Source organism: Pristiophorus japonicus, chromosome 10, assembly GCF_044704955.1.
Source record: "Pristiophorus japonicus isolate sPriJap1 chromosome 10, sPriJap1.hap1, whole genome shotgun sequence".
In the NCBI taxonomy this organism is placed as follows: Eukaryota; Metazoa; Chordata; class Chondrichthyes; family Pristiophoridae; genus Pristiophorus; species Pristiophorus japonicus.
In genome coordinates, this window is record NC_091986.1 from 173736600 (window position 1) to 173764002 (window position 27403).

The 27403-nt window shown below is 44.5% G+C and overlaps 1 protein-coding gene across 1 annotated transcript in view; it reads left to right on the forward strand.

Annotated features, from left to right (window-relative positions):
* Positions 1 to 27403, forward strand: part of kl (klotho) — a 168261-nt gene that overhangs the window by 106754 nt on the left and 34104 nt on the right. The window contains exon 3 of the mRNA XM_070892342.1: positions 13232 to 13500. Coding sequence (XP_070748443.1) covers positions 13232 to 13500 — 269 coding nt within the window. The remainder of the gene's footprint in view (positions 1 to 13231; positions 13501 to 27403) is intronic.

Below are 27403 nucleotides of genomic sequence, written 5' to 3' on the forward strand. Positions count from 1 at the left end.
TTAACCGCCTGCTGTACCTGCATGCCAACCTTCAATGACTGATGTACCATGACACCCAGGTCTCGTTGCACCTTCCCTTTTCCTAATCTGTCACCATTCAGATAATAGTCTGTCTCTCTGTTTTTACCACCAAAGTGGATAACCTCACATTTATCCACATTATACTTCATCTGCCACGCATTTGCCCACTCACCTAACCTATCCAAGTCACTCTGTAGCCTCATAGCATCCTCCTCGTAGCTCACACTGCCACCCAACTTAGTGTCATCCGCAAATTTGGAGATACTACATTTAATCCCCTCGTCTAAATCATTAATGTACAATGTAAACAGCTGGGGCCCCAGCACAGAACCCTGCGGTACCCCACTAGTCACTGCCTGCCATTCCGAAAAGTACCCATTTACTCCTACTCTTTGCTTCCTGTCTGACAACCAGTTCTCAATCCACGTCAGCACACTACCCCCAATCCCATGTGCTTTAACTTTGCACATTAATCTCCTGTGTGGGACCTTGTTGAAAGCCTTCTGAAAGTCCAACTATACCACATCAACTGGTACTCCTTTGTCCACTTTATTGGAAACATCCTCAAAAAATTCCAGAAGATTTGTCAAGCATGATCTCCCTTTCACAAATCCATGCTGACTTGGACCTATCATGTCACCATTTTCCAAATGCGCTGCTATGACATCCTTAATAATTGATTCCATCATTTTACCCACTACTGAGGTCAGGCTGACCGGTCTATAATTCCCTGCTTTCTCTCTCCCTCCTTTTTTAAAAAGTGGGGTTACATTGGCTACCCTCCACTCGATAGGAACTGATCCAGAGTCAATGGAATGTTGGAAAATGACTGTCAATGCATCCGCTATTTCCAAGGCCACCTCCTTAAGTACTCTGGGATGCAGTCCATCAGGCCCTGGGGATTTATCGGCCTTCAATCCCATCAATTTCCCCAACACAATTTCCCGACTAATAAAGATTTCCCTCAGTTCCTCCTCCTTAATAGACCCTCTGACCACTTTTATATCCGGAAGGTTGTTTGTGTCCTCCTTAGTGAATACTGAACCAAAGTACTTGTTCAATTGGTCTGCCATTTCTTTGTTCCCCGTTATGACTTCCCCTGATTCTGACTGCAGGGGACCTACGTTTGTCTTTACTAACCTTTTTCTCTTTACATACCTATAGAAACTTTTGCAATCCGCCTTAATGTTCCCTGCAAGCTTCTTCTCGTACTCCATTTTCCATGCCCTAATCAAACCCTTTGTCCTCCTCTGCTGAGTTCTAAATTTCTCCCAGTCCCCAGGTTCGCTGCTATTTCTGGCCAATTTGTATGCCATTTCCTTGGCTTTAATACTATCCCTGATTTCCCTAGATAGCCACGGTTGAGCCACCTTCCCTTTTTTATTTTTACGCCAGACAGGAATGTACAATTGTTGTAATTCATCCATGCGGTCTCTAAATGTCTGCCATTGCCCATCCACAGTCAACCCCTTAAGTATCATTAGCCAATCTATCTTAGCCAATTCATGCCTCATACCTTCAAAGTTACCCTTCTTTAAGTTCTGGACCATGGTCTCTGAATTAACTGTTTCATTCTCCATCCTAATGCAGAATTCCACCATATTATGGTCACTCTTCCCCAAGGGGCCTCGCACAATGAGATTGCTAATTAATCCTCTATCATTACACAACACCCAGTCTAAGATGGCCTCCCCCCTAGTTGGTTCCTCGACATATTGGTCTAGAATCATGGTTAATTCCTTCATTATAATAGACAGAAGAGTTGCAATGAAACTTCAAGGCAATTGATTTTAAACACGACGTTCTCCCTTTTTGAAATGTTTTAGAAAAGCAAAACATGCCAAGAGTGCACTTGCATAACTAAATGAATCTTCCAATTTCATACAATTCGCACGAAAGTTATGAAAATGCTTGAAGAGTGATGATAAGGCCCGGGGTGAAATGTTCCCGTGGATCTTTGAAGCTAAAGGCTATTTAAAGGTGATGAAATTACTCTTGGAGGAACAAGATCAAAGGCAGCAGAGGCACAAAGAACTAGTGACAGGAAACTGCTTCAAGTCCTGACAACTGCAGCCACAACAACAGCAACACCCAGCAAAAAATAAAACTAGGTGGGAAGGTAAAATAGAACAATAATCCGAGCTGGCAGAAAGGCTGTAATCAAGGGTATTCCAAAGGGGAGGCAACAAGGTATAATTCAGAATCCTCCCCACCCCATAGTTTGATCACCCCACCCCACTGCCTGCAAGCTGGTCACCTATGGGGAATCCTGTCAGATGAAGATGTTGCGGTTGTTGAGACAGCAAAAAAATAATGAAGTGGATTGTTAGAAAGAATATCTGTACACTGAAGATGGTTAGCATATGGATTTCTCTGCCACAAACTGTTTTTGTTTGGCATAAGTGCTTTTAAAAAAAAAAATAGGAATATTAAAGGGTGTGGAGAATGAGCAGGAAAATGGAATTAGACAACGTGGCTCTTGTGGAGGAAAACAGCACCACAGATTTGATTGGTCAAAAAGTTTGTTTTTGTGCTGTAACATTCAATGATTCTGGTTCTCTTTTTTTCCCCATAAGCTCTTGCTACTGGCAAGTTTATTAGGCTGAATAGGACAGGATAGTTTTCTGAGTTACTCCATTATCACAACGCATGCACCTCTCCCATTGGCCAACAGGAGGCATATTTCCACAGGGGCAATATCAATAGTTTGTTACCCCAAGATAGAGGTGTACATTTTCAACTTGTAAAACTGGCATTGTGGTTCCTTATAGAAACTTCCCAATTTTCATTTTCATTGGTGAACTGTAGCACCAGTTTTTACACCCAGGCAGTGAGTTGAAAATCTACCCCATCATAGTGCAGCACTCCATCTATTAACCTTTCTCAGAATTGACTTATGCAACTGCTCAAAGAAGTCACTTTTGGGATGAGAACCTGATGACAGGAATCACCCGACAACCAGGGAGTTTAAGTGGAACCTAATTAGTACAGGTTTACTTAATAAACTTCTCATTAAAAATAAAATCAAACAGAAACTCCACTGTGAGCAACAGAAGAGTTCACATCCTTGAAACGCGGCAGCCAATTTGTGCACAGTAAGCCTCCACCCAAAGTAATGAAATAAATGTCCAGATAATCTGTTTTAATGATGCTGGTTGAGGGATAAATGTTGATCGGAACGCCTTCTTTGAATAGTGCAGTGTGATCTTTTATGTCCACCCGAGAAGGGAGACGGGACCTCGATTTAACATTTAATTTAAAGACGGCACCTCCAACAGTGCAGCACTAATGTGGTACCTATGTCTGCTGAGATCGGGAGGAGCTTCTGTCCTGGGCCTAGTGTAGGTACCACAACTGAGGAACTGCAATCAATCCTAGAAGGATTAATGATCATTCTGGATTTCCCTCGATCAGAGGAAGCAGTTAAAACATTTTTGCCTAACTTTATCTTCTGGCCAGCCTGGCCTCTCTCTGGCACCCCCTACTGGAGCTGTAGGATGTCGCTCCAAGATTAGGGTTCCTTGACAGGGCAGGTGCTCTTGTTGTGCTGCCACAGGCACAAGTACCAAGCACCTGCCCATATTATTTAAAGGACCCTTTCCCTGGGATGTGGAATGGGGTTCGCAGCCAGATCAAAGGCAATAGGTGGAAGTTCCATTGGTGATGCAACAGTAATGGGGGTTGGTAGTTTGGTAGCTTTTGAGTGAGTGTCTGGGGAGCTGGAGAAGAAGAGACAGAGAGAGAGACAGACAGAGAGAGCATTCTCAAATTAACATGAATGTCTGCACTGCATCAATTTAGGGGTGTGTGTTAAAAACAGCTGAGACGGAGCTAAAGCCAGCCAGAGTGGAGATGAAACATAGAATTACATAGAATTTACAGCACAAAAACAGGCCATTTGGACTGTGCCAGTTATTATGCTCCACACGAGCTCTTTCCACCTTACTTCATCTGGCTCCATCAGCATAATCTTCTATTCCTTTCTTGCTCATGTACTTATCTAGTTTCTCCCTGAATGCATCTATTCTATTCGCCTCAATGTGGTAACAAGTTCTCAACAAGAGAGAGACACACACACACTGGGTGAACAGGAAAAGGAAGATTGTGGGAGAGGGAGAAAAACACAAAGCACAGGAACGATAAGCATGGAAAAATAGGAGGCAGGAGGAAAAACTATAAAAGGGAGTAGTGGAAGTGACTTCCTACGGTGACTTCTGTGAGATGAAAGTGCTGCTCCTGTCAGAGAGATCACAAAAATATTTAAATGGGATGTTAGAAAGGATTTCTGCACACAGAGGTGGTTAGAATGTGAAAGTTTCTTCAATTCTAATAATTCTCTCTCTTTCAATAAATATGGAACATGAAAAACATTTTGGATATCTTTTTGCTCCCAACAATAGTACATGCAACTGAACAATTATTACCTGGTCATGGGAACCCCATTTCTGGTTATTAGAGGAGAAGGGGCTACAAACTCAAGGTTGACCCTTTACAAAGAAATATTCAAAATCTTACAACAGTTAATGCAAGAGTTTTGACCAACAAGGACATTTATTGATATTTTCAGATCTTGATATATAATTAATATATAATATATATCAGGAATTTAATTTAAGAATTTAAATGTTACTAACCAATTCATTCTTCATACAAAGTGCTTTCTGTTATTTACATAAGAACATAAGAAATACGAACAGGAGTAGGCCATTTGGCCCCTCGACCTGCTCCGCCATTCAATAAGATCATGGCTGATCTGATCATGGACTCAGCTCCACTTCTCTGCCCACTCCCCATAACCCTTTACTCCCTTATCGCTCAAAAATCTGTCTGTCTCCGCCTTAAATATATTCAATGACCCAACCTCTACAGCTCTCTGGGGCAGAGAAATCCATAGATTCACAACCCTCTGAGAGAAGAAATTTCTCCTCATCTCAGTTTTAAATGGGCAGTTCCTTATTCTAAGGTCCCCTAGTTTTAGTTTCCCCTATGAGTGGAAATATCCTCTCTGCATCCACCTTGTTGAGCCCCCTCATTATCTTATGTTTCAATAAGATCACCTCTCATTCTTCTGAACTCCACTGTGTATAGGTCCAACCCACTCAACCTATCCTCTTAAGTCAATTCCCTCATCTCCAGAATCAACCTAGTGAACCTTCTCTGAACAATGCAAGTATATCCTTCCTTAAATACGGAGACCAAAACTGAACGCAGTACTCCAGGTGTGGCCTCACCAATACCCTGTACAGTTGTAGCAGGACTTCTCTGGTTTCATACTCTATCCCCTTTGCAATAAAGGCCAACAGTCCATTTGCCTTCCTGATTACTTGCTGTAACTGCATACTAATTATTTGTGTTTCATGCACAAGGACCCCCAGGTCTCTCTGTACTGCAGCACTTTGTAATTTTTCTCCATTTACATTATAATTTGCTTTTCTATTATTTCTGCCAAAGTGGATAACCTCACATTTTTCCACATTATACTCCATCTGGCAAATTTTTGCCCACTCACTTAGCCTGTCTATATCCCTTTGCAGATTTTTTGTGTCCTCATAATTTGCTTTCCCACCCATCTTTGTATCATCAACAAACTTGGCTACATTACACTCGGTTCCTTCATCCAAGTCATTAATAGTAATTGTAAATAGTTGAGGACCCAGCACCAATCCCTGTGGCACCCCACTAGTTACTGTTTGCCCACTGGAAAATGACCCATTGATCCTGACTCTGTTTTCTGTTAGCCAATCCTCTATGCATGCTAATATATTACCCCCAACCCCGTGAACTTTTATCTTCTGCAGTAATTTCTTATGTGGCACCTTATCGAATGCCTTCTGGAAATCCAAATACACTACATCCACTGGTCCCCCCTTATCCACCCTGCTCGTTACATCCTCAAAGAAATCTAGCAAATTTGTCAAACATGATTTCCCTTTCATAAAACCATGCTGACTCTGCTTGATTGAATCATGCTTTTTTAAATTTTGATAAAGCTTTTTTTTAATAAACAATAATTATACATCAAATTTTGCATGCTCCCAATAATAGTACATGCAACTGAACAATTCTTACCTAGTCATGGGAACCCCATTTCTACTTATTAGAGGAGAAAGGGCTAAAAACATAAGGTTGACCCATTTACAAAGAAATATTGAGCTAGTTTAGAAATGTCCAATCTTTTCTTACCACTGACCACCAAGATATTTCTTCAATGCTGGTTCAACCATTGCTTCAAATGGTGGTTCTGTGCCTTACTTGGCAAAATGTTTTCACAGTGACATATATACAGAACATATGGAGGAGAGTATTAATAGCAACACAAGCTCTCCTGCGATGTAACCTAGAAGGTATGTAATATGCACTATGTAATTACTTGAGTAGTGAATCCTATGATCAGTATAAAGTGCTATGCTTTGGCTCAAGTTCCACATCTCCCACTTTTCATTGAACAGCTCCTGTTAGGCCTGCACCACTGTAATTTGCTTAAAACAGAGAGTAAGAGTTTCTACAGGTACATAAAAAGGAAAAGAGTGGCTAAAATAAATGTTGGTCCCCTGGAGGATGAGACTGGGCAATTAATAATGGAGATCAGGGAACTGGCAGAGACATTGAACAAATATTTTGCATTGGTCTTCACGGTACAAAAGGCCAGTGAGACCGGGAACAGCGCGAGTTCGGCGAGAGGCGGGAGTTCCGGGGATCGGAGAGGCCTACAAAAGGCCAGTGAGACCGGGAACAGCGCGAGTTCGGCGAGAGGTGGGAGTTCCGGGGATCGGAGAGGCCTACAAAAGGCCAGTGAGACTGGGAGCAGCGCGAGTTCGGCGAGAGGTGGGAGTTCCAGGGATCGGAGAGGCCTACAAAAGGCCAGTGAGACCAGGAGCAGCGCGAGTTCGGCAAGAGGCGTGCTTGTGCAACTACAGGGAGAAGGCAAAAAAGAAGTAGAAAGAAACAGAAAGGTAACGTCACAGCCAAGGGCGTAAGTGATTGGCTGGTGATTGGTGAGTAGTTTTTCTTTTTTCTCTTCCATAACAGTGAGTAAACTTCAGCATTGTTGTTGCCAATTTCAGTGCATCTAAGGGTTAAGTCATGGCAGGAGAGCTCGGACACGTGATATGCTCCTCCTGTACCATGTGGGAACTCAGGGACACTTCCGGTGTCCCTGACGACTACGTGTGCGGGAAGTGTATCCGCCTCCAGCTCCTGACGGTCCGCGTTGCGGAATTGGAGCTGAGGGTGGATTTACTCCGGAGCATCCACGATGCTGAGAATGATGTGAGTAGCACGTGTACCGAGTTGGTCTTACCACAGGTGAAGGGTCCACAGCCAGATAGGGAATGGAAGATCAGCTGGAAGAGCAGTGCAAGGAAGGTAGTGCAGGGGTCCCCTGCGGTCATCCCCCTGCAAAACAGATACACCGCTTTCAGTACTGTTGAGGGGGATGACTCATCAGGGGAGGGCAGCAGCAGCCAAGTTCATGGCACCGTGGCTGGCTCTGCTGCACAGGAGGGCAGGAAAAAGAGTGGAAGAGCGATAGTGATAGGGGATTCAATTGTAAGGGGAATAGATAGGCGTTTCTGCGGCAGCAACCGAGACTCCAGGATGGTATGTTGCCTCCCTGGTGCAAGGGTCAAGGATGTCTCGGAGCGGGTGCAGAACATTCTGAAAAGGGAGGGTGAACAGGTAGGACCTCAAAAGTAATAATCTCGGGTTTCTACCAGTGCCACGTGCTAGTCAGAATAGGAATCGCAGGATAGCGCAGCTGAATACGTGGGTGGAGCAGTGGTGCAGCAGGGAGGGATTCAAATTCCTGGGGCATTGGAACCGGTTCTGGGGGAGGTGGGACCAGTACAAACTGGATGGTCTGCACCTGCGCAGGACTGGAACCAATGTCCTAGGGGGAGTGTTTGCTAGTGCTGTTGTGGAGGAGTTAAACTAATATGGCAGGGTGATGGGAACCAATGCAGGGAGACAGAGGGAAACAAAATGGAGACAAAAGCAAAAGACAGAAAGGAGATGAGTAAAAGTGGAGGGCAGAGAAACCCAAGGCAAAAAACAAAAAGGGCCACTGTACAGCAAAATTCTAAAGGGTCAAAGTGTAATAAAAAGGCAAGCATGAAAGCTCGGTGCCTCAATGCAAGGAGTATTCCGAACCCAGGAGAGGGCTCTGAGCTAGTTAGAGTGGGTGAGAGCTCAGATGAACAGGACCCCAAGAAAGAATGCAAAAGGCAGGAGGCAACAGAGCAGAGTAGCACTGGGGTAAGTGTAAACCACAAGGTGATAGGAAGGGACAATATGTATGAATATAAAGGGGCTGCAGGAGGGGTCAAAACTAAAAATCATGGTCTAAAAACTAGTATTAAAACACTCTACCTAAACGCACGCAGCATTCGAAATAAAGTAAATGAGTTGACGGCACAAATCATTACAAATGGGTATGATTTGGTGGCCATTAAGAAACGTGGTTGCAAGGTGGCCAAGACTGGGAATTAAATATACAGGGATATCTGACAATTCGGAAAGATAGATTAGAAGGGAAAGGAGGTGGGGTAGCTCTGTTAATAAAGGAAGATATCAGGGCAGTTGTGAGAGATGATATTGACTCGAATGAACAAATGTTGAATCATGGTGGGTGGAGATTAGAGATAGTAAGGGGAAAAAGTCACTGGTGGGCGTAGTTTATAGGTCCCCAAATAATAACTTCATGGTGGGGCGGGCAATAATCAAGGGAATAATGGAGGCATGTGAAAAAGGAACGGCAGTAATCATGGGGGATTTTAACCTACATATCGATTGGTCAAATCAAATCACACGGGGTAGCCTTGAGTAGGAATTCATAGAATGCATACGGGATTGTTTCTTAGAACAGTATGTTACAGAACCTACAAGGGAGCAAGCGATCTTAGATCTGGTCCTGTGTAATGAGACAGGAATAATAAACGATCTCCTAGTAAAAGATCCTCTCGGAATGAGTGATCACAGTATGGTTGAATTTATAATACAGATTGAGGGTGAGGAAGTAGTGTCTCAAATGAGCATACTATGCTTAAACAAAGGGGACTACAGTGGGATGAGGGCAGAGTTTGCTCAAGTAGACTGCAAACACAGACTAAACGGTGGCACAATTGAGGAACAGTGGAGGACTTTTAAGGAGCTCTTTCATAGTGCTCAACAAAAATATATTCCAGTGAAAAAGAAGGGCGGTAAGAGAAGGGATAACCAGCAATGGATAACCAAGGAAATAAAGGAGAGTATCAAATTAAAAACCAATGCGTATAAGGTGGCCAAAGTGGGAAACTAGAAGATTGGGAAAATTTTAAACGACAGCAAAGAATGACTAAGAAAGCAAGAAAGAAAGGAAAGATAAATTACGAAAGTAAACTTGCGCAAAACATAAAAACAGATAGTAAAAGCTTTTACAGATATATAAAACGGAAAATAGTGACTAAAGTAAATGTTGGTCCCTTAGAAGATGAGAAGTGGGATTTAATAATGGGAAATGTGGAAATGGCTGAGACCTTAAACAATTATTTTGCTTCGATCTTCACAGTGGAAGACACAAAAACCATGCCAAAAATTGCTGGTCACGGGAATGTGGGAAGGGAGGACCTTGAGACAATCACTATCACTAGGGAGGTAGTGCTGGACAGGCTAATGGGATTCAAGGTAGACAAGTCCCCTGGTCCTGATAGAATGCATCCCAGGATATTAAAAGAGATGGCGGAAGTTATCGCAGATGCATTCGGTATAATCTACCAAAATTCTCTGGACTCTGGGGAGGTACCAGTGGATTGGAAAGCAGCTAATGTAATGCCTCTGTTTAAAAAAGGGGACAGACAAAAGGCAGGTAACTATAGGCCGGTTAGTTTAACATCTGTAGTGGGGAAAATGCTTGAAGCTATCATTAAGGAAGAAATAGCAGGACATCTAGATAGGAATAGTGCAATCAAGCAGACACAACTTGGATTCATGAAGGGAAAATCATGTTTAACTAATTTACTGGAATTCTTTGAGGATATAATGAGCATGGTGGATAGAGGTGTACCGATGGATGTGGTATATTTGGATTTCCAAAAGGCATTCGATAAGGTGCCACACAAAAGGTTACTGCAGAAGGTAAAGGTACGCGGAGTCAGAGGAAATGTATTAGCATGGATAGAGAATTGGCTGGCGAACAGAAAGCAGAGAATCGGGATAGATGGGTCCTTTTCGGGTTGGAAATCGGTGGTTAGTGGTGTGCCACAGAGATCGGTGCTGGGACCACAACTGTTTACAATATACATAGATGACCTGGAAGAGGGGACAGAGTGTAGTGTAACAAAATTTGCAGATGGCACAAAGATTAGTGGGAAAGCGGGTTGTGTAGAGGACACAGAGAGGCTGCAAAGAGATTTAGATAGGTTAAGCGAATGGGCTAAGGTTTGGCAGATGGAATACAATGTCGGAAAATGTGAGGTCATCCACCTTGGAAAGAAAAACAGTAAAAGGAAATATTATTTGAATGGGGAGAAATTACAACATGCTGCGGTGCAGAGGGACCTGGGGGTCCTTGTGTATGAATCACAAAAAGTTAGTTTGCAGGTGCAGCAGGTAATCAGGAATGCGAATGGAATGTTGGCCTTCATTGCGAGAGGGATGGAGTACAAAAGCAGGGAGGTCCTGCTGCAACTGTATAGGGTATTGGTGAGGCCGCACCTGGAGTACTGCGTGCAGTTTTGGTCACCTTACTTAAGGAAGGTTATACTAGCTTTGGAGGGGGTACAGGGCCGATTCACTTGGCTGATTCCAGAAATGAGGGGGTTACCTTATGATGATAGATTGAGTAGACTGGGTCTTTACTCGTTGGAGTTCAGAAGGATGAGGGGTGATCTTATAGAAACATTTAAAATAATGAAAGGGATAGACAAGATAGAGGCAGAGAGGTTGTTTCCACTGGTCGGGGAGACTAGAACTAGGGGGCACAGCCTCAAAATACGGGGGAGCCAATTTAAAACTGAGTTGAGAAGAAACTTCTTCTCCCAGAGGGTTGTGAATCTGTGGAATTCTCTGCCCAAGGAAGCAGTTGAGGCTAGCTCATTGAATGTATTCAAATCACAGATAGATAGATTTTTAACCAATAAGGGATTTAAGGGCTACGGGGAGCGGGCGGGTAAGTGGAGCTGAGTCCACGTCCACGGCCAGATCAGCCATGATCTTGTTGAATGGCGGAGCAGGCTCAAGGGGCTAGATGGCCTACTCCTGTTCCTAATTCTTATGTATGTTCTAGAAGACACTAAAAACATCCCAATAATGGATAATCAAGGGGCTATGGGTAGGGAGAAAATTAATACAATCACTATCACTAATGAAGTAGTACTAGGTAAAATAGTGGGACTAAAGACGGACAAGTCCCTTGGACCTGATGCCTTATATCCTAGGTTCTTAAGAGAAGTGACTGCAGAGATAGTGAATGCATTGGTTGTAATCTACCAAAATTCCCTGGATTCTGGGGCGGTCCCATGAGATTGGAAAACGGCAAATGTAACGCCCCTATTTAAAAAAAGGAGGCAGACAAAAAGCAGGAAACTATAGACCAGTTAGCCTAACATCTGTCGTTGGGAAAATGCTGGAGTCCATTATTAAGGAAGCATGCTTTTAAAAAACATGATTCAATCAATGAACTGCTTTGCCATTCCCTGTGAATTTGTAATGGTTTGATTGCATTTGATTAAATATGCGTGGATGAAGGATAAATAGTTAGTTTCACATGACTGTTTTCCATCAAAATGTTATATGTTTTTCTAGTGAATACCTACATTTTGAATTGCTTGTAATATCCATTTGGATGCAGCTCAATATTATTTTCTCATGAAATACTGCAAGAGCTTTAATGAAATTAGCCCTTTCTCCTCTAATAACCAGAAATGGGGTACCTATGACCACTATTGCCAGTGTTGCTTGATACCCTTGTTGATGAAAAAATGGCTAACATTCAAGCTCTTTGGGGTCTAGCACTGAGGTTTAGAAGAATGAGAGATGATCTCATTGAAACATATAAGATTCTGAGGGGGATTGACAGAGTAGATGCTGAGAGGTTGTTTCCTCCAGCTGGAGAGTCTAGAACTAGGGGGCATAGTCTCAGGATAAGGGGTCGACCATTTAAGACTGAAATGAGGAGGAATTTCTTCACGGTTATGAATCTTTAGAATTCTCTGCCCCAAAGGAATGTGGATGCTGAATCATCGAGTATATTCAAGGCTGAGATAAATAGGTTTTTGGACTCTAGGAGAATCAAGGGATATGGAGATCGGTTGGGAAAATGGAGTTGAGGTTGAAGATCAGCAATGATATTGAATGGCGGAACAGGCTCATGGGCGGGGGGGGGGGGGGCGGGAAGGACTCCTCATACTCCTGCTCCTCCTCCTAATTCTTATGCTCTTATAATACGTGAGCAAGAAAACTAGTTTATCTGACGAGACAGCCAAAAGTGTTGCTTTAAAACTACAATCAGCATGCATATACAGATATGTCACAATGTGTTGCCAATTAAAGAGCTCTCCATCAAATCAACAGCACACTAAATTCTTGCCAGTAAGTAATGAGCTTTTTGCTCCGATAGAGATCTGCTCTCTGTGAATGAATGCTGACCAACCAATTAACCGTCTAAGTACTTGAAGCATTTCTCCATTTCCAATCTGTGATTCTTTTAACAGCTATCATTCATGATGAAATATTCAAGATGTGCAAATTTAGCCTCTTCCATTTTCATAGTATTAAGCACCTTTAGATGAATGGATCAAAAATCAAATCTGATTACCTATCATGTATTGAAAAATGTTGATTTCTAATTGAAGCCAAGAACTAATGGAGCCCAGCTTATTTTCTGATATCACCAAGCACAGAATTTTTTACAACACACTTCCCTCCATTTTTACCCATTAGCCTTTTAACTACAAGTGTTTGAATCCCAGCCATAACTGACATTTGTAGTCCAATTTCTCCTTGGGGTTAAATGTTGCTTATATTAGCTGGAGAATAGGTTTTCAGAAGCATTGAATATTGTGCTTACAGTAGTTCTCCAGTTGATCAACATAACAAGCTACCTATTTTTGCAAAGCAATTAGGTGCAGCAAAATAGTCCTAGAAGATAAATGTTTCCTGTAAAGCAGATGCATGCCAGACATTAGGTCAATATAAAATTTCATCATTAACATTTTTGGTCCTTGTACTTTCACAGCAATGAAGTATGATGGAGTTGATGTTATTGGATACACAGCGTGGTCACTGGTAGATGGCTTTGAATGGGATGCTGGTTACAGTACCCGCCGAGGATTGTTTTACATTGACTTTCAAAGCAAGGAGAAGGAGAGGCTGCCAAAATCTTCTGCTTTTTTCTATCGGCAAGTGATAGAAGAGAAGGGATTCCCACCAGTACCAGAAAACAAACCTATTACAGGAACCTTTCCCTACAATTTTGTATGGGGCATTTCTGAAGATGTCATACAGGTATTTGTTTTTCCAAATCATTTTTTAAATTAAGGTCATTATTTGGTTAACGCAATCATCATAGTCATCATAGGCAGTCCCCCGAAATCGAAGAAGACTTGCTTCCACTCTAAAAGTGAGTTCTCAGGTGACTGTACAGTCCAAAATGGGAATTAGAGTCTCTGTCACAGATGGGACAGACAGTCATTGAAGGAAAGGGTGGGTGGGACTGGTTTGCCGCATGCTCCTTCCGCTGCCTGCGCTTGTTTTCGGCATGCTCTCAGCGACAAGATTCGAGGTGCTCAGCGCCCTCCCGGATGCTCTTCCTCCACTTATGGCGGTCTTTGGCCAGGGATTCCCAGGTGCCGGTGGGGATGTTGCACTTTGCACTTTATCAAGGCGGCTTTGAGGGTGTCCTTGAAATGATTCCATATTTTCTGTATCACATGGTCCCATCCTAACTTCAAATATCATCTTCCAAGTATTAGTTCACATACAATGCTAATGTTGAATAATGTGATTCTGTTCAAACATTTCATTGGCACTTAAACAAACCGAGTGAAGGACATTAACTGCTACGGAGGAAGTCCTTTTTAACCAGAGTAAGGTATAGTCCGAGAAGGTAAAATATATTTTGTTTTCATTTAAATATTGAATACCTCATTTTTTGTGAGGAGCTGGACTGTTACTTATTTATTTTCATTTTAGGGTAATGTGCCATGTATTCCAATTATTTCTCCCTAGAACAACTGGAAGTTAGTTAACAAGCAACACTCTGTGATTGCCAGGAGACAGGTTCATTGTTCTATGTTTAGGAGCCTATAATATTCAATTAGGGCTTGCAGTCTCAGACAGAGATGGTTCGAGCTGTAGAAGGATGTTCAGGGTATCTTCCCTTGCCGCCAACAACTTCCCACACCCCCAAGTAATTGAAGACTATTGCACCTCATAATATTGTGGGCTCCTATAGAGATTATGAACTCCTAATCTGTGCAACAAACTACTGTGATTCGATATCTTTAAGGCAAAAAATTCCAAGCTAACAATAAGTGGTTTGCTACAGATCAACAGGTTAGCATGAGAAATAAGACAGTTTTCTCTAATATGACCTAAGTTACAGAAGTACCAAAGACAAGTGGAACAGCTTTAAAGACATGGGAAAGGTTTCTGTGTCCTGACTGCCCCATCTGCGCTTATAAATGGAACAGTAGTAGGACTAAACTAGCACATGGAATGGAAGCATTTCTGTTCATCCCCATTTCCAGGTGGACCTCGATCCAGGCAGCCAGAGGCTCCTGCTTGTCACAGGAAAGTGCTTCATATATATATATCCTAATCAGCATCAGATGATGCAGTTAGAACCCCCTCCACCCCCCATTCCAATTTTGTCTCCACCCGAGTTGCGATCACCACATCCTCCTCCTGTCCACCAACCATGGGAAGTACAAATCAGGAGGTAGCCATTGTCGATATAAAAGTAAAGAATCCTCAGCTGGAGTCAGGGCAAGCTGATTGGAGGCTTGAGACACATTCTTATATCTGTAATTTCTGGCTTTGAGCCTTAACAGCTTCTAAATTTAATCTGCTTGTTTCTCTAGCTTCTGCAAAAATGTTAAGTGTGGCTTGTTTTCACTCGCGGCACTTCTATATCTCCCTTTTAAGATGCTGCTGCTGCCCCACTCAATTTCCCACATATAACTCAAATGGCCTATCCACATGGAAAAATCCACAACTCTCTAAGTCTATCATGGTTGATTTTACCAACCTCGGCGGGTCCATGGCGGGCGATGTCGGTGACGGGTCCCGACCTTGCTGCTGGCTCCAGGCCGCTCTGTGAAATGAATTTCCCCCGATTGGGCTTGTTAAGCCCACCCACCGCGTTTCCCGGCCAACTAGAGGAAGTTGGTCTGATGACGACATATGATGACACGTCATCAGCTTGTTTCCATAAAGGGACCATGCGCAAATTTAGTTTGACAGTTGTGCTGTCAGTATTCTACAGCATTGAGGTGCTGCAAACACTGACAATCACTACACAGAGGCAGAGGGCTGCACCCAGGCTTTCTCATGGCTCCCTCCATATGCTTATGGAGGGAGTCACAGCACGAAGGGAGGCCCTCTTCCCCTCCCATGGGTGGAAGAGACCTCCCAGGAGATCAACACATCCTGGTTGAACATTGCAGAGGAGAGGACAAGCAGAGATGTGGTCAGAAGTACCTGGGCGCAGTGCCACAAACGTTTCAATGATCTCAGTAGATTACGAAACGTTAGTATAAAGCAATACTCAACTTCATCCTGCTGCGCCTCTCATCATATCCGCATCATTCTGCCTTCCCTACCCTACTCCTGCACATCCTTACTCACACCTCCACCCATCCCCCTCTATATTATCACATCCGCATCTCATTAGCCACCCTCACACTCACTCTAATCCTAGTAATAATCATACCAACTAACAATACACAAGGGTAGGCACTTGGGTGTTTTATGCAATGTTGATATAAAGTTTCTGTTCAGGTGGTATCAAACATTGAAACCTTTATTCTCAACATGGTGCATTCTTGGACAGATTTGTGTGCACCTTTGGAAGTGGCTTAGTGAGTTGCAGTGAATGGTGAGACATAACGGTACCTACCACAATGGTGATGAGTGTGAAAGGAATGGCTTGGGCATTGTAAGGATGCTTTATGGTGTTGATGTGGGATGGTGTCAACCTGGCACATCATGTGGCAGCCGGGGTGTACAGCATTAAGTAAAGTAAATCTGGCCATGGTGAGACCATCCCTGGCCTCCTGGGCAGCAATGTGCTCGAGTGCTGATGCCCTGTGTCCTGTGCAGCATCAGTTGATTGTGGAGAAGGTTGGTGGTGTTGGTGCTGCTTGTGTGCCTGGTGCTGCTGGTGTTGGGGATGATCGTGGTGGGATTCTGAGGACCAAGGTGAGAGAGTATAAAGGGCACCCATGTTGATGGAATAGATGAAGTAGAGATGACAGAAGCGATCTATCAATGGTGAGAGAGGTAATGAGGTCAGACTGGATGGAGACTTGTGTAAAACCTTGCAGCATCTTGAATCTGTTGTGGAAATACAGTGAGGAAGAGCTTGTGGCTGAGGGACGATATCTCTGTAACGTGGGAGCTTTTACTCTACATTTCAAGCTGTCAACTTAACAGCTGATTCAATGGCCACTGAACTCCTGCCTCAGCTTGACAGACATGGTCCACGACCAGCATGGACCCCGTGGGCGAGCTGTCAAATGCAGAAGGTGAGCTGAAAATCATTCTTAAGTGGCTCTAAACAAGCCACTAATGATCTGAATTGGGTCCCCCGCCCTGCGTGTCAAATCTGCTCAACACTGACAGACCCGACATTGGGAAAGGTGTGTGGCGGGTTGGTAACAGGGTCCCGACGTGCTGTCAAAAAAAAACATATTCCCACCCGTCCCGCCACCGATCGTGCCCGCTGAGCCCTGCAAAATTCTAGCCTAAGTGTCTTTAAACTAGCTATCAATCTAATGGCCCTTCTCCGCCTCTTTTCCAGCGCCTTTATTATCAGCGACCTTGTGAAGGAACCAAATCTACATAGTTTTCTAAATGAGGCCCAACCCAGGCCAGTATAGTATTTTTTTGTTTTGTATTTGGCAATTCATCCGAGAACTCTATTTGCTTTTGCGATAGCTTTACAACACAGGTCATGAACTTTCAAAAAATCATGTCCTATAACATCTAGGCCTTTCTCCTACTGAATAACCTTAAGTTCACAGCCCTTTGTGGTGTACACATGTTTGGCATTGGCATTTATCTATATGAAATGACCCAGATTTTGACCCATTCTCCCTTCAGAACTTTATTTTTCTCATCTAAGATCATAAAACTCACACAAATATTTGTATCCCTGGCACATTCACCGAAATCATTAATAAAGATGTTGAAGAGCAACAGTCCTAAAACTGCTCCTTGCAGGACTTCACTAATAATGGGGCCCCATGCAGAACCACTGCTGCTAATAACAACCTTCTGTCTATGAGAACACAACCAATTCCTTATCTAACCCAAAACCGGCTTCTAATCCTACAAGATTCTATTTTGCAGCTTATTATTTGGTACCTTGTCAAGGACTTCTTGAAAATCATAATAACATAGGAAGAGGATTAGGCTATTCAGCCCCTCAAATCTGTTCCACCATTCAATTAGATCATAGAAACATAGAAAGAAACATAGAAAAATAGGTGCAGGAGTAGGCCATTCGGCCCTTCGAGCCTGCACTGCCATTCAATAAGATCATGGCTGATCATTCCTTCAGTACCCCTTTCCTGCTTTCTCTCCATACCCCTTGATCCCCTTAACCGTAAGAGCCATATCTAACTCCCTCTTCAATATATCCAGTGAACTGGCAACAACAACTCTCTGCGGCAGGGAATTCCACTGGTTAACAACTCTCTGAGTGAAGAAGTTTCTCCTCATCTCAGTCCTAAATGGCCTACCCCTTATCCTAAGTTTATGTCCCCTGGTTCTGGACTTCCCCAACATCAGGAACATTCTTCCCGCATCTAACCTGTCCAGTCCCGTCAGAATCTTATATGTTTCTATGAGATCCCCTCTCATCCTTCTAAACTCCATGAATAAAGGCCCAGTTGATCCAGTCTCTCCTCATGGCTGATCTGACTCTTAACTCCATCTACCCGCCTTGGTTCCATAACCCTTAATGTGCCTGCCTAACAAAGATTTATCAATCTCAGTTTTGAAATTTTCAATTGACCTAGCCACAAGATCTTTTTGGGAGAAGAGAATTCCAGAATTCCACTACCCTTTGTGTGAAGAAGTGCTTTCTGACATGACCCCTGAACGGCCTAGCTCTATTTAAAGGTTATGCTCCTTGTTCCGTACTCCACCACCAGAGGAAATAATTTTTCTCTGTCTACCTCATCAACTCCTTTAATCATCTTAAACACCTCAATTAAATCATCCCTTAATCTTCTGTAAACAAGGGATTGCAAACCTAGTCTATGTAACTTGTCCTCATAATTTAACCTTTTTAGGTATACAATATCAATAAGGCTACCTTCATCCACCAACCCAGTAACGTCCTCAAACAATTCAACCGGGTTGGTGAGAAATTACTTTCTTTTACAAAAGGGGTCGCAAACAGGCTTGAAACGGAGAGTGGACACTAGATATTAAATACTCTGAATGATTACATTCTCCAAGTATTCACAAGGGAAGACAAAAGCAATATGCCCCTTCCAAACAGAAATAACTTATGCAAACTTAATGATTTTGATATAAATAAGATAGAAACCCGAGACAGACTAAAAGGACTCAGAAAGGTAAATCGCCGAGGAGAGTTGATATTTTTACCAGAAATCTAAGAGAGACTAAAGAGGTGATCTGTGGTGCAACAACAATCATTCTGAGAGTCTGCAGACACAGGAAAGGCACTGATAGATTGAACACGGGCTAATGTGGCACCTATACAGACACAAGAAAACTACAGACCCATTCATTTTACCTCAATTCTGTGCAAAATAATGGAATTGATTATCAGGAGGAAACTTTCTAATTATCTGTATGATAATAAGCAAATAAACAGCAGTCAGTGTGGATTCAGAAGGAGAAGAACGCACCTGAGTGAGGGCTCGAGAATCGTGGGGTGGTGATGGTATCTGAAACTGTGGAGGTGAAGGTTTAGGGGACTCTGAAATCGGGGGAGGGGGTGGGTGGTGAGGTTACTGGAGGTTACAGGAGAGAGTGCCAGTACGGGGGCCAAATGGCCTCCTCCTATGCTGTAATTTCTATCATTCTATGAAAGACCTCCTCTATTGAATCCATGCTCAGGGAGTGGTTTAGAAATGTTGGTGCTGAGCTGAATTTAGGGCCCTGTGAGAAGTCCCCAAACACTGACACTGTGTGCGATCTCTCACTTTGGTTCAGGGCAGTCTGTACTGTCTGGTTTTGACACGTGAAGTCCAAGTACAGATCAGCTCTGATTGAGGTTCCCAGTTCAGAGTTGTTACCTTCACGCAGAACTGGAGTCCAAGGAGATCGGGAGAGAGATGGGACCAGTTACACGTGGCATAGACTAGGGAGCCTGACCCTTTGTGCAGTTCGAGGGAATTCTGGCTATGGTTTCAGGGTGAATATCAGCAGTTTATAGGATTCCTACTAGTCACAGGTAGGATGCCAGGACATTACACCTTTTACTACTAGTTACATATAGACTATCAATGAGTTATTGTATTACTGTTAGTTATGAGGGCAATCTGAGTGTTACCAATATTACAGTTAGTTATTAGTGCATTTTCAGAGATTTACCATTAGTTACTGGCGGAATCAAAGTTACTCCCACTTTTTATTTCCCCTCTGAATTGCTCCCCACCCTCAGTTTCTCCCCCTCGGTTTCCCCTCCCCCCCTCCAGTTTCCCCTTTTCCCTTCCCCCCTCGGTTCCCCTCTTTCCCTCCCTCGGTTTCCCCTCTTTCTCCCCCCCTCAGTTTCCCCTCTTTCTCCCCCCCTCAGTTTCCCCTCTTTCTCCCCCCTCAGTTTCCCCTCTTTCTCCCCCCCTCAGTTTCCCCTCTTTCTCCCCCCCTCGGTTTCCCCTCTTCCTCTCCCCCCTTGGTTTCCCCTCTTGCCCCCCTCGGTTTCCCCTCTTTCTCCCCCCCTCGGTTTCCCCTCTTCCTCTCCCCCCTTGGTTTCCCCTCTTCCTCTCCCCCCCTTGGTTTCCCCTCTTGCCCCCCTCGGTTTCCCCTCTTGCCCCCCTCGGTTTCCCCTCTTTCTCCCCCCCCTCGGTTTCCCCTCTTTCTCCCCCCCCTCGGTTTCCCCTCTTTCTCCCCCCCTCAGTTTCCCCTCTTTCTCCCCCCTTGGTTACCGCTCCTTCTCCCCCCCTCGGTTTCCTCTCTTTCTCCCCCCCTCAGTTTCCCCTCTTTCTCCCCCCCCCTCGGTTTCCCCTCTTTCTCCCCCCTCAGTTTCCCCTCTTTCTCCCCCCCTCAGTTTCCCCTCTTTCTCCCCCCTCAGTTTCCCCTCTTTCTCCCCCCCTCGGTTTCCCCTCTTCCTCTCCCCCCTTGGTTTCCCCTCTTGCCCCCCTCGGTTTCCCCTCTTTCTCCCCCCCCCTCGGTTTCCCCTCTTTCTCCCCCCTCAGTTTCCCCTCTTTCTCCCCCCCTCAGTTTCCCCTCTTTCTCCCCCCCTCAGTTTCCCCTCTTTCTCCCCCCTCAGTTTCCCCTCTTTCTCCCCCCCTCGGTTTCCCCTCTTCCTCTCCCCCCTTGGTTTCCCCTCTTGCCCCCTCAGTTTCCCCTCTTTCTCCCCCCCCTCGGTTTCCCCTCTTTCTCCCCCCCTCAGTTTCCCCTCTTTCTCTCCCCCTCGGTTTCCCCTCTTTCTCCCCCCCTCAGTTTCCCCTCTTTCTCCCCCCCTCGGTTTCCCCTCTTCCTCTCCCCCCTTGGTTTCCCCTCTTGCCCCCCTCGGTTTCCCCTCTTTCTCCCCCCTCGGTTTCCCCTCTTTCTCCCCCCCCCTCAGTTTCCCCTCTTTCTCCCCCCTTGGTTTCCGCTCCTTCTCCCCCCCTCGGTTTCCCCTCTTTCTCCCCCCCTCAGTTTCCCCTCTTTCTCCCCCCCTCGGTTTCCCCTCTTCCTCTCCCCCCTTGGTTTCCCCTCTTGCCCCCCTCGGTTTCCCCTCTTTCTCCCCCCCTCAGTTTCCCCTCTTTCTCCCCCCCTTGGTTTCCCCTCTTTCTCCCCCCCTTGGTTTCCCCTCTTGCCCCCCTCAGTTTCCCCTCTTTCTCCCCCCTCAGTTTCCCCTCTTTCTCCCCCCTCAGTTTCCCCTCTTTCTCCCCCCTTGGTTTCCCCTCCTTCTCCCCCTCTCAGTTTCCCCTCTTCCCCCCTCTCAGTTTTCTCTCTTCACCTGCTCACGGTGGCCTCCTGGTTCTTGGAACTTGTTGCACAAGAGCTACTGCCATGAAACCACAGAAAAAATACTCCACTACAGGGGACCCAAAGGTAAATACAACAACATTTGTAGATCAGATGTCACATGATCAGGCAGCATATGGTCAGGTGTCATGTAGTCAGAATGTCACATGATCAAACCTTCAAGATTCCCTCCAACCCGAGTTGGTAACCCTGCCCATAGATAAGCCATGGAATCAGACCAAATTGTTAAAAACAAATTATTACATGTGTCAGGGACAAATGCGGAAATACAGAAAAGACTCAAGACAACAAATGTCACATTGAACATACATCATGCAAATTCTGACAAGGAGAAGCTATTTTGAATTGGGGTGTCAGTTGTGGCTCAGTGGGTAGCACACTCACCCCTGAGTAAGAAGTTTATGGGTTCATGTCCCACTCCAGGGACTTGAGCACATAAATCTAGGCTGACATGCCAGTGTAATGCTGAGGGACTGATGTACTGTAGAAGGTGTCGTCTTTTGGATGAGACGTTAAACCGAGGTCCCATCTGCACTCTCACGTGGACGTAAAAGATCCCATGGCACTATTTGGAAGAAGTTATCCCCAGTGTCCTGGCCAATATTTATCCCTCAATCAACATAACAGAAACGGATAAAAGAGTCATTATCACATTGCTTTTTGTGGGAGCTTGCTATAAACTGGCTGCCACATTTCCTACATTACAACAGTGACTACACTTCAAAAGTACTTAATTATCTGTAACGAACTTTGAGACATCCGGTGGTCGTGAAAGGCGCTATATAAATGCAAGTCTTTCTTTTTTCTTTTTTAGTTTGAACTTGCTCAATATTTTAATTTTTTTTTCATCAGCAAACTTATCCCAATTTGATTTGCAGAATATCTTAACCTCGCTCCAGTTCAAATTAATATTTAATTAGAAAAAGACTACTTTGTCCCTTACACATAATCTGCCCCTCAAACATCATAGAATTGGGGCTGGATTTTGATCAATAACCGCCACCACCGGATTACCACTGAAAAAAACGCTATGATTATTCAATTTGGCAGAAAATTACTCAAAAAATGGGAAAAAATCCGCCCGGCGGGAAAAATCGGCATTGCACGTGGATTCTCAGCGGAAAACGCGATCCTCTTCAAATTTAGTCCGAGGCTATGAGTTGGGCCTAGGGTGGGGGGAAAACACAAAAAATATTTTTCAAAAGAACAAAACTAAAAAATTGGAAAACATTCATAGGACCCTTTTCCAGTGAATTGCTGCAAAAGAATTTTAAAAAAGACTTTGGGCTCGATTTTCCCCAATGCCATTTTTTTGTGGCGTATTTCAAGTTATACCTGTTTTTTTTGACCCAGACTACTCCAAAAAAAGAACATGCAAGTTCCACCGTTCTAATTTTTAAAATTGGTGCCGCGCAGCCTGTCCTTTAGCTTCGGGGGGTGGAGCCTAATGTCTGCATCGAAAAAAAATGATACCCCCCCATTCTGCGCATGTGCGAAAAAAAAATAGATGTTTTTTACATGACTGCTATGGGCATGCATGTCCAGTACACCACCTGGTCTGCATTCGGCCATTTTTAAAGAACCAGTTGTGTGAGAACTTTAATTCTCAGTGGAAAAATCGGAGCTGCAATATGCAATGCGGCTCAAGGACCAAGAATTTTTCACGAGGAAGTGAAGGCCCTGGTTACTGTAATTGAGGCCAGATGGCACGAGCTGGACACCAGCAGAGGTCACATAAAAGCTTCACCAAAAGAAATGAAGAAACGCTGGAACCAACTTGCAGAAGATTACTGTGCAATGGTGACCACCCCGAGGTCTGGAGGCCGGTGCAAAAAGTGGCAGGACCTTGGTAAAGTAGTTAGTGTAAGTAATATTTTCATTTATTCACTGGAATTACAATTGTAAATGTGACCATCTGTATATGTCTCACCCAGCAGAAAGACACCCTCTCTAAAAAGTTATATTTTCGTCTTTGCAGAGGAAGATGGCACACAACAAAAGGGAAAGAACTCGAACAGGAGGAGGCCCGGCAAATCTGCACCCACTGACACCCTTGGAAGAGAGGGTCACTGCTTTGATGGGTCCTGCCTGGAGAAAAGCAACCACCACTGCACAAACTGGGCCCACACTCGAGGGAGAGGGTAAGTCCTGCAAATTCCACAGTCTGGCTTTCCTGAATGTTAAGTACTGCGCGGGCTAGCCATGCTTCGGTTCATGGGGATGTCTCCGTCAGCTACGCTTCGGTTGATGCAATGTGCTATCATTCATCGTGGTCCTTCAAATGAGCCTGCTGCCTGCACTCTGTGAGCCTACTCATGCCACCCATCCTGCCCCCTCCTCTGCTGCTAACCATTTGTCTGTACTGTTATATTTTGCAGAACTTGGGGCCAACCTTGACAAGGTTGAAGCCGATGCAGAAGAAGATTCAGACGCGGACGAGCCTGAAGAGAAGAACATCTTCCAATTCCACCTTACAGACCAAGAGCATGGGGGTGAGGGGAAGGGGGCGGATGAAGCCCCCACTGTTTTACTCACTCTGGAGGAGGCGCTGGTGCCACCCATTGAGGTACCAGCCCCTTTCCTGAGTTATACGAGTGTTGGGACATTCCATGGTTTCGCACAGTCCGAGGCTGTGGGTTCCAGTGAGGTGCAGCGAGGCACACCCAGGGCCCCACCATCTGAGGCTGCGGGTCGCAGTGGGATGCAGCAAGCTACACCTTGGGTGAAGAGGGGAAAGAGAGCTCGACAGCGCTCACCTGAGGTGCAGGATCTAACAGATGTAGTTCAGATGATGGCAATGAGTGCAGAGTGCATTGACTTTACCTGATCACTCCTGGACACCATCAGTACGGTGGGTGATGAGGTATCTGGACTGTCGGGAGAAGTAACAACACTCTCACAAGAAATGGGAACACTGTCCAGGCACATGAAGGAGGGAATATTGCCGGTATTTGAGACAGTGTCGGGACACATGAGGGAGGGAATGTCGGAGTTAGCTGCTGCAATAAGGGAACATGCCCAGACCCCGTGGCCATTGACGGAATCAACTGCCACTCCTACTCCAATCCCCAGACCAGCCTCTGAAAAGGCCCAAGCCGGGCCTTCCACATTGCTGGCTGCCCGCTCCTCCCATCAAGAAGTGCGCATTACCCAAGATGCTTGAAAGAATAAGCTTGGTACCAATCCGAGAAAAGCTGTGGGCGGTCTTAGAATAAGGTGGAGGAGAGATGGATGCACTCTTTCTTTACTGCTGCTGTTGTTGTTACTGTTGTAACTGTTCTCAAATTAAAGGTTTTTCGTAAGCGATGTAAATTTACCTGTTTAAAAGTTTGTAAGTGATCTTAAAGTTTTGAAGTGATCTTAACTGAAAACTTTAAAGTTTCATGCAAGAATATTTTTATTAAAGTTAAGTTAAGTACAAGCAAGTGTTTGTTAAACTTTTCAATAAAATATATTTTAAATTATAACTGAGTCATTTCCATTATTTGTTCCATTATTAACACAATTTTTTGAATTAAAGAAGAATAATTTCCATTATTTGTTCCAGTAACACAACACAACATTACGGAATGGGTCCAAACACTAAACATGGTCCATTTGGAATAGTTGCCGCTGAGCCTTCAGGCAGCAAAGCATTCACGCATGAGCTGCTGGTGCAAGGCTCGAGCAATTGTTAAAGGGGCACGACGGCCTGTCCTCCTCTGCCATCGTGCTCTGGGTTCAGGTAGTTGCATGCTTCCTCCTCCTCCTCTTCCTCCTCCTCATCATCATCATCATCATCTGCATGTTCCTCCTCATTATCAGTCACTTTCACCTCAGGTGAGTCTTCTACTACCAGCTGATGCTGCCCCATGATGGCTAAGTTATGCAGCATGCAGCACACAACAGTGAACTGACTGACAATCTCAGGGGAGTTTTGCAAGTAGCCTCCGGAATGGTCCAGGCATCAGAAACCCTGCTTCAAGATGGCAATGATCCCCTCTATTATGCTGCGCGTTGCAATGTACGGCATGTTGTATTCACGGTCAGCTTCTGTCCGGGTTATGCGTAGGGGTGTCATGTGCCAGGTGGCGAGGCCGTACCCTTTGTCTCCCAGCAGCCAGCTCTGCCCTTCTGGCTGCTGCTGAAACATGGCAGATATAGCGCTCTCGCATAGGATGAACGCATCATGGGTGCTCCCAGGGTATCTCGCATCAACTGGTATGATGCGATGCATGTCGTCACACAAGAGCTGCACATTAATGGAGTGGAAGCCTTTTCTGTTCCTGTATATCTCGGAATCCTCCAAAGATGCTCGCAAGGTGATGTGGGTACAATCAATGCAACCCTCTACCTTTGGGAAGCCAGTGATCCTGAAGAAGCCCACAGTCCTGTCACACATTGCCTGGGCAGTCTTAGGGAACTTTATGTAGTCATTCCTCCAGGCATATAGTGCGGCTGTCACCTGCCGAAAGCAGATATTGTGTTGCAGAAATGGTGCACACATCCCGAGTTGTGACCTGGAATGATCCTGATGCATAGAATGAAAGTGCAGCTGTAACCTTTACTTCAGCTGACAAAGCAGTCCTCCTGACGCCTCTCGGATGGACGCCTCTTTTACTAACTCAAAGATCTCGGTTACAACATCTTTGTGGAAACGCATCCTTCTCACTCAGTCTGCATCACTCAGGTGCAGGTATGAACGCCTGTCTCGATATACCCGATGTGGGTTAGGCCTCCTGCCCATTATCCTACATGCTCTGAGGTTCCTCATGCGATGTTGTCTAATCAATTGTCTCCTCCGCAGCACCATCATGCAGAAGGCTTGAACGAGGTATGGCATTGTCAATATTGCCCCCATAATTAAATTGTACCTTTGCAAGAAGCTCAAAACAGCAGGACATAGGACTTTAACCTTCTTTCCTCTCTCTCTCCCTAAGATTGAAGCCCTAGTATGGACCACACCCAGGTCTGCGCATGCGCAATAGGCTTGCTTAGAATGGGAAGCTAGGCATTCAATGAAGATATTTAGGGCAACGAAGTCTAATGCAATTCTGTAATTTTTGATTTTTTTCAAAGTACCAACCCACCATCGACCAAACGTCTCCTCACATGGCGCAGACATCAGGTTATGTCCCCTATGGCGCAAAAAAAATACTAATCTAAAAAATCGTAACAAACTGAGTTACACTGGCGCAGAAACTTTGGGGAAACTTGGATATTTTAATTTACATCAAAAAAACGTCACAGATAACTGGGGAAAATTGAGCCCAATATCTTACCTTTTTTCGCAGGGTTTCATACCTACTGCTGATCGAAGGGCTTCTCCGGCTGGTTTCTCCATGCTGTTTTTTTTCCATCAAGTATGGAACTGCTACCAAACTCGGTGGAAGTGTTCTTTTCAGTGTTACTCGCCGGTGGTCCGCTCCCCAGCGATATTTTGAACCCGCCAGTGGAACACTTTGATTAAATTACCAACGGGTGGTTGTCCACCGAAAAAAAGGGATACCGCAGAAAAACACGGCGGAAAGGCTGATCAAATTCCAACCCATTATAATCTGTTTGTAGAATACAGTGCAGAGGAAGTGTAGCAGCAGGCATCCACCCATCCATGCAGCACACTGCCCTGCAGTTCAGCTCCCTCCAGTGGCCACATTCATTATCACACCAGAAATAGACAATGACCTAATTTATTTTTGTGAAGAGAAGATTTTCTCAGTTAGCGACGCCAGCTATAGATTTGTAGCATTTTTGGACAAGGTACCCTTGAGAAATTAAGAAACTAGATTCAGAGTAATATTAGTATTGTTCAAAAAGCACTCATAAAATAATAAGTGTTTTAATATTTTGACACTAAACGACAATTTTAAGATTCAGCTGTCCAAAGATAATGTCCTGAATTTGCATGTTGACATAATAATTTTTAAATCCTCTTATCGTTTTGCATCTTGGTTTTACAAAACCACCTGAGATTTAGTTTTAGGTGAATTTAGTGCTTACCAAGGAGGGGAGGCCCACTGCTGGGGAACAGAACACG